Genomic DNA, 16500 nt, shown 5'->3' with positions numbered 1-16500 from the left:
AGTTATTTCTGTGACCATTGTGAGTTTTTCTTTCATTGACCAAAGGGTACCAACAATTTTGTCCACGTCTGTATATCGAAAATATTTTTATATTTAACATCTCAGTTTGTTTAAAAGTATATTATTATAGAAAGTGCTCCCCCGTCTAGACTGATCCTGATCTACATCTCTATATATAAAATGAATCGCTGTACATGTATTTTGTCCGCCTGCAGCACTGACCAGCTTTACTGTGAGAAAGTTAAGGTGCGATGTCGAGTGACCTACCAGAATGGCTCTAAACACAGTGGAGCTGATGCCCTCTGCCACCTCGTATTCTCCTTTCTCATTGGGCCGAGTAAAATTGTGTTCTCGTCCAGATCCAAACATTCTAGCAAAACATACAAAAATAAAACAAACAATTCAGAAACAACAACGTAAAATGTATTAAAAATAGACAGGTTACAGATTATTTTAAGTTAAAGGGTTAATTCTGTCATTATCTATTCTTGTGTGATCCCACGTTGTGTTTTTTTAGGTAATGAAGTCTTAAATGGTTCAACAAAAGTATATTGAAAAAGGCATAGCTCAGCCATAAATAAAAATTCTATCAATTTCTCGCCCTCTTATCACTCCAAACCAATAAGACTTAATCTTCAAAACAAAGTCCAAGAAACCAAAACATGTTAAAAACACCAAAATACAATACTGATCAACCAATTTAATCCAATTTAAACCAATCCAATTTATTTGTATTAATATTAATTAGTGGATAAATGGTTTTATTTTGAATAAAACATGCCGATTTCCCTGTTGAATGCATAACCCAGACTGCTTTAGCAAGTAATTTATAATAATATAAATGATTTATTTGGAGACTACAGGTTTGTTCTGTATGAACGAATGATATTCATTTTATTTGTGGAGATCTTAAAGCTTATAAAAGTATTACCTTTGCTTTTTAAACCATGTAACATGTCCTATACGCATTCAGATCGCATTTCAAAAGGTTTATTCTGGGTAACCTGTAGACAGATTAGCATTAACATTACAAACTGCTCAAAAATATTTTCAATGGCCTCTGAATGTGTTGTGAGTGATCAGATCTCAAAACAAAGAGCGCCCCACTTTATCAGATCGGACTAAATTAATCTTCATACTAGGTGTAAATGTGGTCACACATGGCTTAAATGACGTGAAGATGATCAGATCTTTTTGACAGATGACCGGTCCTAACCTGCCGAGCATGGTGTTGGGCTGTGCTGTGAAAATCGAGGGGTCCACCACGAAGCGAGTGTTGTCCACAATAAGCGTGACCTTCTCTGATGTGCGGACGCTTCGGGCTCCATCTTTGACATTCTCGTAGATGAAGACCATCTCGCCGGGGACCATGCTCTTGTAGGTGCCCTCGGAGCTGGACAAGCTACTGTTGCGGCTGCTGGCCACCCCACTGCTGCTGCTGCTGGGAGAGATCCTCTGAGGCCTGGGGCTGCTGGGCCGCGATGAGCCGCCCTCGCGATCTGCTCACGTAACACGTATGACATCACATGATGACAAACCCTCGAATTTAAAAATAAAGAGCCACGTTGGACCTAAACGCCAAAAAGCACTTTCTCACCGCTGTTGTGCTGGCGTGTGGGTGAGGTCACGTTGCGAATGCAGGGTGTGAGTTGGCCTTCTCCGCGCTCGTGTGAGGAGTCCCGAGAGCGGTCGCTGGAACGGCGTCGATCTCTGGATCGGTCACAGCCTCCACTGGCACCATGCATGTTCATTTTCACCTGGACAGTCTAATGCATTTGGCCACTGCAGGAAGAGAAAAAGATAGACCTCAGAAAAACACCTCTGAAAACAAGATCCGGAGTCATAATTCAGCGAGTCTCAAGAGGAACAAACTCCAGGTGCACCGGCTCCCAGAATGTCACAGAGAGCTAATGCCAGGATTGTTCACATCTCAACTAAGACCAGAGTTATTATGGTTGATAGATTATGAAAAGTATTTTTATTATTTATTATAACTGAAACATTTGCATTTTTCATTTAAATTGAAGTCTATTAAAATAACTAGAATGGAAATAATTAATACAAGTTTTAATTAAAAGAAAACAGAATATAAAAAATAACTATGTAACTATAGCTTAATAGTATCTCAATGATCCTAAAATACTAGGATCACCCATCAACACAAATGCCATATGTTCTGATAGGGATGGAAATCTTTCATATCATGTGCTCAGCTCTGAATGCACTATATGCCACAAGTTAAAACATTCTGAACAGTACATTTTTAATGTTTTTAAAATTCTCTACTGCTCACCACGCCTGCATTTATTTTATTCAAAAACAGCAAAAGCAGTAATATTGTGAAATATTTCTACTATTTACACTAACAGCTTTCAATATGAATGCATTCCTGTGATCAAAGCTGAATTTTCAGCATCATTACTCCAGGCTTCAGAGTCACATGATCTATCAGAAATCATCCCAATATTCTTATTTGCTGTTAAAGAAACATTATTATTATTATTAGTAGTAGTAGTATTTATATTTAGTTTAGTATTTTTCAGGCTTATCTGATGAACAGAATGATCCAAAGATCAACATTTTGGTAGTGCGGGGGCAAAATTCTCTTGCATTTGAGAAATGTCTAGTCAAAATATTTCACAAATGTCAAAAAATTACACAATCTATTCATCTAGCCACAATCAAAATGTTTTTATTCATTGCTCAGAAAGACTGATTTATTCTCTCCCTTTCCCCATTCTCACAGTTTTAGTTATAAACACAGAATCTAGAATCTAAAATTAAACAGCACTGCTTTTTATTAGAGAGAGCTCAGAACTAAAACCATTGCCTCCGTATAATTCAACCATAAATAACACCCTTTGTCATATACAGCTAGGCCTATGCTAGTGAGCTGTAAAACAATCTGCTTTTTTTTTTTTTAGCTCTTCAGTGAATAACACATTTCCAACACACCCTTTAATGCAATTCACAACACCATATTTATGATACTCGTTCATGCCAGACGCTCAGGCAGAAATGGAGAATATTTACAGTATCCAAAAGAACAAAAGATTAAACAAGGCAGCAGATGAGCGCGGTCACACAGGATTGAGAAAGGGTGTGTTTGAACGGCTTTGGTTCCAGTTGATCAGGAAGTGCCTGGGGTGAATTTAACTGGATGTCATGAGTGTAACACACACACACACACACACACACGAGAAACGAGGCAAGGGCTGGGGTGCTTGACGCACTACTGACTCACTGTGTGTGAACATCTGTGTGCAACATAGAAGATCAAAACAGCACTACTGTACACCAACAGCTTTTGGTAGATATGGTAAATATCGAAGCGTACCATCGGATACATCAACGTACCGAGGTAAAGACACTTTTAAAAGTCAAATCATGTCAAACATACACAACTTATTGGACAAACAAGATGGGATATGAATCATACGTTTGTGTACAGCACCGCTCCCTCTGTGCACAGCGCTTCGGGGTTTTTTTTTAAAAAGCTCAGGAAATTCCAAAGATAGTTGTCCATTTAAACCAGTCCCTTAAAATAAAACAACAAATAGAGAGAGACAAGAGACCACCCCTTTCTTCCTTACCCACGCAGTGAGCGAAAACACAGCTGATAAACCCTTGGCTACTCTCTCACCCCTACATACAGTGCCAAGTACCATATATTCTACTCTAGATTAAAAAAAAGCGAAGTAAATAAAAGCACTGTTGCTGCACAAAATTATAAATCAAAGGGTTTATATAGTCTCTAAAACCGCAAACAGTCAACCTTTGAAATTTGTAGGTTAAGTGACTCACAAGCAGATAAACCAGTAGTTTTAGTAAACACTTACAAGGAAGTGTATTGCTACATTTATCATCCTGTAGTGTGTGTGTGTGTGTGAGTAATCTGTAGTGTTTACACACTTTTACACAACCATGTGACACTGCGACTCAAAAGCACAAGCGGACCATTCATTCAGATTCTTTCCTCATAACCTCAGATAATGTCATTAATTAAGAACAAGTGCACTGATTTTACCGCAGCTATCACCATTACACGGTTTATTTGACGACAGGAATGTGCGGGCGTTTGAATCAAGTGAGAATTAAACACATAATGTTTGGTATTTAAATATTTTCGCAGTTTTTAAGTGTGGCTTAATCTTCTGACCCATGTTACATTACAGCCAAGCCTCCAGGGCATGGCTTCCTTTTTAACCCATTCACAAAATTGTATACAATGGTCTTTTTTTTTACTTTTTAGTAATGCAAATACTGATGAAAGTGCCCCGACTAATATAGAATAATATATTCTATTACAAACACGCAATTTAGTAAAAAGAGAAAGGGAAATTATTATAATAATCATTACTGCAGAAGTAAAGTAATTAGTCATTTTAACAAGACTAAATGTATATAGGCAATACAGTTAAAAAAGTTATTTAGCAAGTCTTATCAAATTAAATTGGCCTTACCGCATAAGCATGAAATTATATTTTTTTAATCTACAGTTTTATTGTTTACTCTAAACCTACCAGTTTTAGTTTTATATTATGTACTTTCGATTAAAAAAAAATATTACAGCGTTGTTTTTAGGTTTTTAGCTTGTCTGTGTAAACTATTAATTCATACATACTTCTAAAGCCAGATGAGAACATCCGTAAACGGTGAGATTTCATAATATTATCCACTTCATTTAATGTTTTTTAAGCTCTTGTGATCCGCCAAAAGCCACAGGACGGACATCCATACAACTGATCAATGACTGATCGAAGTCTCGCGGATGGTGTGTCATCCTGCCAGAGTCGATACATGACAATAAAAACAGAACAAAAGCAACAGACGCGATCTGACAAGCTTCCCTCGTTCGTTAAACGGGGATTTGTAACTAAATGTGTGATTATATGCGTGCTGCGTTGTTAAGCACCGGACGCATCTTCACGCACAAAACCTCAGCGGACGTTACTGAACTATTAGCTAGCCGCCGAAGCTAAGCAACAAAACAATAGATGTTTGGATTGTGAATTAAACAAATTCTTACCTTTTTTACAGCGCCGCGAGCATAGTTCGTAAAGCAGCTAATTACTGGTGCTCTCCCGCGAGGAAAAACAGAAAATAACGAGCATCAAAATTTGAAGAGGACCATCAGCTTTTTCGGAAAAAGCGAATTTGATCTCCACCAACTGCTGACGGGAAACGAGACTTCGAAATATCGCGAGAACCGCGTGGTGCGGTCAATGGGCTTTTTCAAATTTATCAGATTACAAGTTAAACGTGAAAGAGAGAAAGAAAGGAAGAAAGAAAGAAAAAAAAGAAAGAAAGAAAACACAAAATGAGTCTTGCTTAGTTTGTCGTGTATGTAATGTAGTGTATAAATAAACACATCCAGTTGGTCCACATTTTAGTGCAATTGTTGGATGTCTAAAAAAGTACAAATATTTGTTGAAAGTACATTTAAAAAATCAGTATGGCACTACACTGGAACGAAAACAGTGAAAACAGAGAGGCCTACTACAAGGTTAAGACATTGTCCTTTGTATGTCCTACACAGTTTCTGAACAATATGCTTAAATATCTAAACAACAACCTTTATTTACAAATAAATAAAAAAATAAATTAAAAAGACATAAGTAAAGCAGTGCGCATTCTTTCTCCGAGTACAACAGTATATTTTAATTGACACTTGCCGTGTCCTCCTCCTGCACTGACGTTACCGAGAAAACACTTTTCATTATTTAGAGTTCATTCGTTTTTCAGAAACATCAGTTCACGATCCACGCCGCACCTTCCCCCTTTCTCAAACGCCTGATAGATGGGCCGCTGGCTTTTCCTTTTTGCTCCTTCTGAGAGTCGTTTATTGAGGGGATGAGGATATTGTTGAGCTTCAGCTGAAGCCAGTCCTGCCTTTCCAACATCTCCTTGTGCTCCCGAACATTGTGCATGAGCTGAACTTCGCTGATTGACCTCTTGCTGTGGCAGACGGAGATACGGAGTGATCGTTTTTTTGATTGCAATCACGAAGCTAAAAACACCAATACGTTGCATCTCATTTCTCTCTTACCTGAGTGGCCGTCCTTCCAGATATAGCAAACTGCAAAGACCCCACAGCACAATAATGAGCACGATTTTCTCCAAAGAACGTATGGGTAACATAGTGATACCTGCGGAATAAGTTAAGGATAAGTCGTAGTACTTGCAAGACAGAGCGTCCGTTGTAGACAGACGTCGGCCTCTAAACTTACCAGGTATTGTTGTCTTTTATTTGACTGCTTCTGTATTTTGTAGCTGCTGTGCTGAGAGGGTCCATGTGTTGTTCGGTGTCGTATTTGTGCGTTGGGGCTACTCTTCCTCTTTTTATACGCACAAGCCCCCTCCCGCCGGTCATTGATGAGCTATCTCCATTATTGATGGTGATGTCATCCATGCTTTGATGGAGGCTGGCATGCACATGACGACACATGGCTACCGACACCCCCACTAATTCTGTTTTCAACACCTTGGTCAAGACCCCTGTGATCACAGCGCTGGAGAACTAGTGCCATGTACGGCTATGACGGTCAGGCAGGGTGCCACCTTCGGCAAAGTAAGTATATATTTCATCATAATACGTTCAGATACTCAAAACCTATTCTTGAACATTTTTACAAATAAATTAGGAATCTTATCTTTTGCCTGCTTTAATTGGGTATTCTTAATTATTACGTCAAAGAGATTTTAAAATGCATTTTTAATAAACTCATTTATTTTTGTTCATTTGTTTGCTTTTTCAGTAGAATGCTGTATTGACGATTTAATTTGCGTATCATTATTAATGATTATTATATTGTTAACGGTTGCTTTCTCAAATCCACACATTGAAACTGATGTGTTAGTGGCACTATTGAGAAAAAGACTGGCTATTGCAAAAATAAAAATAAATTAAAAAAAAAATTTTTTATTTGTTTTTAATTTATCTAGCAAACATTTTTACCCATTTACTTATTTTTTATATTAACACTGATATAATTAGAATGCAAGTTCAGTTCTGTAACTCATTCCTTGTGTCGTTCACAACACATTAGACGATTGAAGCATTGCTGGGGTTTTTTTTTCCTTGTGGTTTACTAGGTCAGACTTAAAAAAATAAAATAACAGTTTTATGTCAGACATCATTGTGCAAGCGAGGTCCACCTGAAGTTTAAGTGATCTATGGGAGGTGTATAACCTTGTCATACTCTCATGGGACACATTAGGTAACCATGAGAGAAGTTTTCTAAATGTGGACGAGGAATGACTGTGTCATGACACATGCAGTAAGTCCTAGCAAGTAACCAAACTGAACGAACCAAAACAAATGTCTGTTATATCAGTGAAAATGCGAAAGGAATGTTACAAGCACGTAAATTGTAATTTCCAAAAATTCTTCGATAACTGTGTCAGCGCCGCTCAGAAGTTGAATTTAAATCCGGAATTAAGGATTAAATATTAATGAATGCTTTCTAATAATAAATAATATTATCTTTAACTTACATCTTTCGTACAGCACGGCATGAACCACACCACTAAACGTGATAATGATAGGAAATTAAATATATAGACAGATATACCTCGCAGTAACATCTATAATAAAACAATACAATGTAGAATTTTTTTACTTTGCAAGTAAATAGGAAATTAAAACAGACGTATCACAAGGGAAGGCGAAGAACAGTGCAATATGTGAATGCTCTTGATGTACAGTTGGTACAGTATCAGTCTATATTTTGCTGTATACTTACTCCTGAGAGCATGTCTAATGTTTTCTTTAAGTGATAAAACAGCAAGTTGATTTTACTCTAACTGCTGGATATATATTGAGGACGATAAGTCACACATTAGCAGAACAACACGTTTATTTTTATTTGTTTATTACATTTACAATGCATACACATGTAAATGATTAAGATAATAAAAAACTAAAGAACAAACGCGAATTTAAATAATACGCATAGCAATAAAAACGCACATCTGTAATATAGAAAACAATATTATTTCCAACACAAAGCCTTGAGGAACACCACAAGTGACCGATGAAACTTTTCAATAATTATTAAATATTCAAGAATTATTAACGAGTCCTTTGTTGAGTTAAAAAAATGACAGATTTGGGATAAGTCATGGCATTTCAGCCCAAACCACATGTTGTTTTTGAAGCGGGTCATTGCTCAGACAAGGCTCTCTTTTAAAGGGTGTGATGAGTGTCATGAAGTATTGTAGTTATTGCAGTGTCAGATGAGCTTGAGGTTGAGCGCTATATATCACACGTAGACTCCCTTGATTTATTATTATTACTATTTTATTGTTGTGCAGTCCAGCAAAGAATATAAAATATGTTATATCAAGCCGTGCTGCTTTGCAAAAAATAAACACAAATACATGTTGTTGCCAGGTTTCTCATTCCCGAAAGAAAAAAAATAGCACATTTATTAATACACCATAATCGTTTCTTTACCATGTTCTGCTTAATTATCTAAAAACATTAAACGAGTGCTAATTTTGCACATTGTTGAAATCAGAAAACGTAGTTTTTTTCGAGATCTGTGCCTTGCAAATGCACATGCTCCAATTAAAGTGGCAACAAGCATAGACAACTTACCTCATGTCATACATTAATAACTTATGTGTTTGTGCACCTGAGAGCGGGTTGGTATGGAGAACAGACTTAACTGCACATGTTGAGTCAACCCAAGCAAGCTGTTCTCATTACCTCATGCGGTCACAATGTTTGTCATCTCACTAATGGCATGTAGCAGCAGTAGTGTGCGGGGGAACCGCTCAGGATTAAGGTGAAGAATTGCTTACAAACCATTTACAGGGGTCACCCCCATGTAACAATGTCAGAAATGCCGCATGAAAATCACGCAGGTCTTCTTTAAAATGGGCTTCAGACATATAGCCGTTTAACCTTTGGCTGAAGCCAGCGCTTTGTTGGGCCTGTCAATAATTGGTGAGTTATTTTTAGCTGGGCATGTGTGAGAAATTGAAATGATGAATATGCAACCCCGCATGCATTTCAGCTATTCTTTGTAAGACATAAATAATGAATAGCTGGAGATGAAACGTATCGCTAAACGTCTTGCAGCTGAAAGTGATTTTATGACCTTGCGCTGCTGTGTTTATGATCATGTGCCCCTGGATATTAATGGATTATCACATAAACTGAGCATGTTTAGATGTTTTGTTTTTAGTTAAATTCATGTGATCATTCTACCCTTCTATTGTGCCTTCTTCTTCTTCTTTAAAATAATTTTTTTTTATTTATTTGAGAGCTTGTACAGTACGCACAGATATACAGTATGCATCACACTAGAGTATAAATAAATGTGCATTGAGGGTATCTTACCCTGGCAGGTCATGCCGATGCATACTTTATGGTATGTTATCACAATGAAAGCCTGTCGTTTATGCGCACTAGTTTGTGGGAAAAGAGTTTTGTTGTCGTTTTTGAAGAACTATTTAAAGAAAATCGTAATAAGAAGAAACCTGTAAGAAATCTGTATTTGGAATAAAAGCATATAAAAATGTGGCAATTGCAAAAAAAAAACGTATAACTCAATTCAAAAAACAATTGAGAAAAAAATAAAAAAAATATTTTTGCAATTTATTTGTAATTCTTAACTGAATAAAATTGCATGTGACAAAATATCATTGTTCTGTAAATATAGAATAAATTAATCGTAGAAATTTTTTTGGGGGGTTTATTCAACTGAAAATATACTCAAAATATGCTTTAACACAAGATGCCTTGCTAAAAATCAAGAACATGCAAAATGTCCACAAGGTGTCAGTATGATAATAAGTAAAAAAGTCTGATACTCAAATGAATGCCACTTACTGATTAAAAAATACCTTGGTGAATATTGTATTGTGTATTGAAATTAATGCATTGCGGATGTAAACCATAAAGTGATAATCGTTTTTTTCTGTTCTAGTGATATATTTTTAAAAACTTAATATATTATACTTTAATGTCTATGTTAAAATATCTAAGTGCACTGCATTTTATAATTTAATTACAAGTTTTAAGGTGCACTTTATATCATTATGTTTATAAAGGCATTATATTTTAAGATCTTTTATTGTGCTTTAAATAAGTGCACCATTCATAGAATGTCTCGGTTAACTAAAGCACGTGCGAACTGCTTAATTACAATATATTGTTTGCTATTACATTTAAAGTGAATTTATTTCATATGCGCCAAAAGTATGCATTATTATTTGCAAAGCTGAAATATGATCAATTGTACTTTTTCACAAGTGTGCTGTAGTTCTCTTTCAGTTTAGCATTACCTGAACGCATGCCTGTGTTGAATGGAGAACGACAGACAAAGGGTAAAGTCAAAAAATTCAAGTCCATCTTTCATCCTACAACAGAGTTCTGTCAGACTCTGTATCGCAAAGTCTTCCAGTCGCATTTTACTGGCGAGCGAGCATGACCTGTTCTGCTCCACAGAGCTGTGCTGTGTCCATGCATAGGGTATTAAACAGATTCCTGAGGCAGTAGAGAAGCACTCTGACACCAAGTCCGCTAATCCCGTCTGCAGCCTATCAAAGCCTGCAACATAATGCCCGGATTTCACATAATGAGCAACTGCCTTTTTACTTAAAAAAATGTGATTTGTGGCCACTGTAATTGGATTACATTCAACGCTGCCACTCGGATCAAGACGGAGCAGCTATAATGAAGGGAGAGCAAAACTCACGTCCCGTGTATATTAGACATGGGTCATACATATACATTACCAATTAGACAGAGCTCCCGTCTGTTCATTACAGCCGCTTCTTTCTGTTAATGCTCATGAAACTCATTTTTCTTGTACGGACTGCTTGTTTTTGTTTGTGTGCGCGCGAGCTATTTGTATACCCTGCTGTCTTGTTCTTAATTACATCCTGGGTAAGAATCCAGGGCTATGATTTGATGAGATCTGAGATTAATTACAATGAAAATAACAAGCCCTTTGACAGTAGTCCCGTTTTCACTTATGTATTAGCAATCATCCCACAACCAGTCCTCATTAGCATTTTAGTTTTCGGTCTTGGGTTGTAATCACTTGAAGAGATTATGTTGTATTAGATTTAAAGTGACTCAAAAAATCAATGGAAAACAAAAGTATGTGTGTAATGAGGCAATATTGCGGCCGCTTTGACAGCAACAAGCCACTATTTCATTCGCTTTCACGGCTGAGTGGCTTCAACTTAGGGGAAAACTTCTTTTCATTCTTTTGAAGCGCATTATGTCATTCATGCTAGATCGCACTGAGCTCTTACTTCTTCCGATTTTATCAGCTTAATATCAACCCACAGAAAAGCAAAACCACAAAGGAGGTCTCAGAATATCTCAATTGTTTCTCCTAGACAGTATGCAAGAAGTCTTTGGCTTTTCTGAAATATAAAAGATCCCAGTAGAAAAGACAGAGAATTCGATATGAACTTCAGTATGAGCAATTCTTTCAGGACCAAATTATATGATTCGCATCCACAGTGTTACCTTGCGTAGAGAATAATTTTGGAGGAACATCTGAGATAAATTAAATTAAAATAAAATAGTTTTATTGTAATACAGTATCCATAACAGAAAATATATTTTTCTAGGTGTGCCGTACGGCTGGTTGAAAGAATATGTGACTGAGTAGAGTGTAAAAGATATAAAATTCATTATGAATGTAGCATGTGACGTGAAATATACCTATGAATTTACCCAGAGCATAAAGCTAATTTATTATTGTTATGGACAGTAATTCTGGAAAGAGATTAAGAAGCAAACTGACTCATCAAACATTATGTTTCTTAGCCTGCAGGAAACCTTTAAAGAGAGGAATTGCTTTCACTTATATGAGATCAGGGTGATGGGATGATCATTACCTGGCAACCTGCGGTGAGCAATTAATGTGGTGTGCAATGCCATGATGCTGTGTTGAAATTAAATGAATTATGTGGAAAATGTGGAGGTAATGTAATTTCAGGAAGGTGAGAGTAGGAACGTTTTTAACACCTTAAATATACTTTTATCACTGCTTCTTAAAAAGCTGTCTTTAAGAGATTAAGAAAGAAAATCTGGATAACACTTTAATTTAAGGTGTTCATATTACAGAGTAATACTTAGTACTTAGTAGTAGCCATTGTACTCACAAAAAATAAAATGTAGTTACCATGTTGGTACTTAAAGTTTGTATCTATGTAGATTTAATAGGCTGCTACTGTTACACATTTGTAACAGACAGAGTCTGTTACACAGCTACTTGCCAAAAGATTGTCGCACATGTGCTTAAACACATGTAATACCTTTCTAATTACATTAAGATGTTACACAGGCATAAGCCACTTAAAATAAAGTGTATCAAGATTGTACTTAAGTATAAGTAGCTGTGTAAAAGACTGTTACATATGTGTAACAGTAGCTGCCTGTTACAGCTACATAATTACAAACTGTAATGACGGGCTGTTCCGGGCTTAGTTACATGACAAGTACATTTTGTTTAATGTAAATACAATGGTTACTGTTAAGTACTGAATTAGGTAATTACTTTGTATTATTACACTTTAAATAAAGTGTTACCAAAATCTGCCACTATTTACTCACCCTCATGCTGTTCCAATCCTATCCGATGTTGGATGAATCTTCTGTGTGGAACAGGTTCCAAAAATATCATATTTTGTATCAGTGTGAAAGTTGCTTATTAAAAATAATGCGTTACTTCTTAAAAAATAACTTATTGTTTTACACAGTTACCTTTATGGACACTAATGTGTTACTTTTGTGTTACTTTTTCCTCTTGGCTGGGTTTACCTTCAAAAGCAAGCCTTAAATAATCATATTAATCTGTTTTATTCTAGCTTTAAGCATAGCTTTTTATCAACATATAAATGTAGGGTTCACATTAAAAAACATTTTGACACCACATTTTTATCATATACTACATCTAGATCATATTCATTAATATTACCAAAGCAAATGTACAGTAGATAGCTTCCATCACTGCTCCCAAAGCTTGCACAAGCCTTTACCAATTTCTGCATTGACATTTCAATCTGTAACATTAGTTCTGATAGCAGTAAAAATACGGAAAACGCAGTGCATGGATTTATAGTAAGTGACCCTATTACATGTATAAATACAGAGTAATATGTATGTAGTATGTACACATTGGTACATATATCTACAGCAGTAATATTTCTGTAACTACACATACGTAACAACCCTCAAAATGCTATGTGTAAGTACAAATATGTAACAGGACATTGGTAACAACACTTCACTAAGTAATCATGAAACAAACAGGACATATATAACTACATTTTGTAAGAACAGTATGTATAAGAGTAATTGGAAAATAATTGATCCAGGGGTTAAGATCTTGAGTTGGTGTTGTTGGTGCACCACTGTAATACCAGTGTACTTACATGGTGAATCCTCAGGAACTGTCCACTTAATATAAAGTGTAACATTAAAGCCTAACATACTGGCCGCTGCTGTGTAACATTACAATAATTACATGGAAAGTCCAAAGAAATTGCCTACTTATTATTATAAAATGTAACACTTTCATTAGCAAAAAGTGCTGTTACCGGTGTCCTGTTACATATTTATACTTACACATACCCTTAAGTGGGTTGTTACATATGCGTAGTTACACAAACATTAGAGCTGTAGATGTACCAATGTGCACTTACACCGTGGTTGCATACTATGTACACATGTAGATAAGTATGCAGATATTAGAAACACAGTATATCGTGGGGCCAAAGTAATCTGATTACTTAATTTTTGTTACTTTCCATTACTAATGTGTTACACTGTCCACAGGTTTCAAATGACATCCAAAATATAACTGTATTGCAGTAAACAGGCCAGTGTCATGTAAAATTGTGCTGTGACTATGTTTTGCCTTAATGATATTGCTTTGCTTGTAGCATGCCTCATGACAGTTTTCAAGTACAACCTTTAGTAACTGTTACATTAGTTGTTGTATGTTTTTCCCATTAAGTTTCTGTTCAGGTGGAGGACTGGGTGGAGCGGTTCAAACTTAACAGACATATACACTCATATGAAAATTAGTATATTGAAAGAATCAATAGGCAATCCCTCAATCTATCTTATTCGCTGTCAAGCCTGCTTTTACATCCAAGACATTTATTATACTTGGTGGGTTGATTGATAGGTTCAATTAGACTAAACCGAGCAGACACAGTCACCATATGTTGAAGTTTTATTACTGTCACACCCTAAAAAAACTTAAGCACACAGATGATATTAATGAAATATTCACAGAGAAATGCTCTTTGTCCCTACATGAACCCAGCCTCCTTCTGTCGAAAACTCAAACGGTTGTTTCTGCTTCAGCTTTACCGCAGATTTCATGCGGTACATGACCTCTAATTTCCTCTCAGGGGGTGTCAGTATTTGCAAGCATCTCGAAGCGTCCTGACTGTCCTGTATCCCTGCCTAATCATCACCATGGCACCAGAACGGCATGTTCCATCATTCGCTGATTTAATCAAATTCAGCGTGATTTCTGTCAGGAAACAGGAAATGCACACTGGAGGGGCTTTAGATCATTACTATAGCTTCATTCAGTCCACAGAACCTGTTAGGTCCTTATTTTAGTTTTCCACTAACGGAAATCCAGTATTTTAGGATATTTATAGGTTAATTTTCGCCTAGAAAAGAAAATGAATATAACACTGCCTATATTGATGGCGCAGACTGTGAGTGTCACTGAGTGGGTGTTAACAGGAGAGTGTGAGGTTACTCCTCCTCACAGATCTTGTGAAGTTTACATGCTACAGTCTGATGAGACAGGCCTACTTAATCAGCACCTTATGTGTTGTACTACATCACACTGGTGTAAATACCTTCCCACACATAAGACAACACCATTAAAAAACAGATATTGCAGAGTTAATCTTCAAGCAGTTCTAATGTATTTTATGTTGAGCATCTAGAAGAGAATAAATTATTTTTTGATTGTCTGTTGCAGGGCTGTTCGGTGATCTGCATAGTACATTAAAAGAATGTGTGTCTTCAATTTACATGATTAAATAAAAAAAAAAATAACCTGCCATCAAGCAATCTGAAATGTAGACACATTTGTAATGGGGGAAATGTAGCATTACTTCATTTGCTCACCCATTGGTCCTCTGCAGTGAATGGGTGCCGTCAGAATGAGAGTCTAAACAGCTGATAAAAACATCACAATAATCCACAAGTAATCCACATGACTCCAGTCCATTATTTAACATACTGTAAAGTGAAAACTGTGTTTGTAATGAACAAATCAAGATGATTTGACTTCATTTCTTCTGTCTGAATCAGAAGAGTAATGTAAAGGTAAAGCACCATTTAGAAGCAAAACGGTTTTTCCAGATCTGTTCTGATGAAGAATAAAACTCTTCACAAATAGCATGACTTCACAAATAGCATGACTTCACAAATAGCATGACTTCATTTTCAGCAAATCACATTTGTTTTGGATTTACTATTCCCTTCAAAGCAGTGTATGTTCTTTTCAAATTAAAAGTGCTTCACTATGACATAGAAGAACCTTTTTTTGTCTAAATAGTTCATGAAGAACCTTCACAAAAGGTTCTTTGTGGCAAAAGACGGTTCTTCAGATTAAAACAAGGTAAGAAAGAGACAATTCTTTATTTGTTTATGGTTCTTTGTGCAACCAAAAATAGTTATTTTATGGCATTGCTGTGAAGAACCTTTTAAGCTCAATTATCATGTCAATATTCACAACGTGTCATTTTGGAGGAAAAGTCAAACAAACAGTTATAGCTGTTATTATTATATAGATTAAAATTGTCAGTTGTGGGTAATGTCATGTTTTTAACCTGATTTAGTCTAGGATAAGAACCCAAACAAAGGTGACTTTCAGGGCTGCTGATAATGTCGGGCAGTTTAACCTCTTGTCCTCGACCAAGGACACCGGATCGAACAGTAAACCAGTCATTGAAATGTGACTTTTATAGCCTTTAAAGTCATAAAACAGCCTTCTGAACGCACCTTACACTGTATTCCCAAATGGTGTAGCTTCATCTTCCTTCCAAAAGATGTCACTTTAGCTCTTTAAAGCTCTATAACTCAGGCTAATGTGCTTTATTTGCCACACGATAATCGATCATATATATTTCAGCCAGTAATACTATCAGTTTTGATTGCTTATATTTAGTAAAATATGATTCTTAACAGCGCTTTTGCTTTTTTAGTTTATGCAGTAGTTTGGCCTCTTTGAATAAAATGGATAGGTTAATTAAAAGACTAATTATAGAAAAGAAAAATTACATAGTGAGACTATTTTTTTCTGGTGAGCTCTGTTTCACAAGAGATCTCGACAATGTCCCAAACCGAGATTTCTGCAATCAAAATGCAAATTGTCAATAACATGTCAGAAACATCTCTCATCAAATTCTCCTTATTGTCACCAAGCCAGCAGAGGGAGCTCTTACCTCTGGGTGATCTGCGATCACTCCCTCTGCTGCTACTTCCTGTCA

At 36.2% G+C, this 16500-nt stretch overlaps 3 protein-coding genes across 3 annotated transcripts in view; all 3 read right to left on the bottom strand.

Moving 5' to 3' along the window:
• The window catches only part of LOC122348865 (BTB/POZ domain-containing protein 10-like), a 10263-nt gene extending 5083 nt beyond the window's left edge, over positions 1-5180 (bottom strand). The window contains exons 1-4 of the mRNA XM_043244754.1: positions 5030-5180; positions 1598-1782; positions 1217-1499; positions 268-370 (exon numbers count right to left, since the gene is read on the bottom strand). Of these exons, the coding sequence (XP_043100689.1) occupies positions 268-370; positions 1217-1499; positions 1598-1751 (540 nt within the window). The 5' untranslated portion in view covers positions 1752-1782; positions 5030-5180. The remainder of the gene's footprint in view (positions 1-267; positions 371-1216; positions 1500-1597; positions 1783-5029) is intronic.
• The window catches only part of LOC122348901 (receptor-type tyrosine-protein phosphatase S), an 819186-nt gene that overhangs the window by 379654 nt on the left and 423032 nt on the right, over positions 1-16500 (bottom strand).
• On the bottom strand, positions 5333-6308 carry LOC122348898 (parathyroid hormone-like). Its single transcript, XM_043244788.1, has 3 exons — positions 6231-6308; positions 6050-6149; positions 5333-5958 (listed from the first exon to the last, which is right to left on the bottom strand). Exons 2-3 carry the CDS (start codon positions 6139-6141, stop codon positions 5751-5753), a joined length of 300 nt encoding a protein of 99 aa, XP_043100723.1. The 5' UTR covers positions 6142-6149; positions 6231-6308; the 3' UTR covers positions 5333-5750.

The sequence above is a fragment of the Puntigrus tetrazona genome, chromosome 7 (genome assembly GCF_018831695.1).
Source record: "Puntigrus tetrazona isolate hp1 chromosome 7, ASM1883169v1, whole genome shotgun sequence".
Taxonomy (NCBI): domain Eukaryota; kingdom Metazoa; phylum Chordata; class Actinopteri; order Cypriniformes; family Cyprinidae; genus Puntigrus; species Puntigrus tetrazona.
This window is presented reverse-complemented; position numbering and strand designations above follow the sequence as displayed.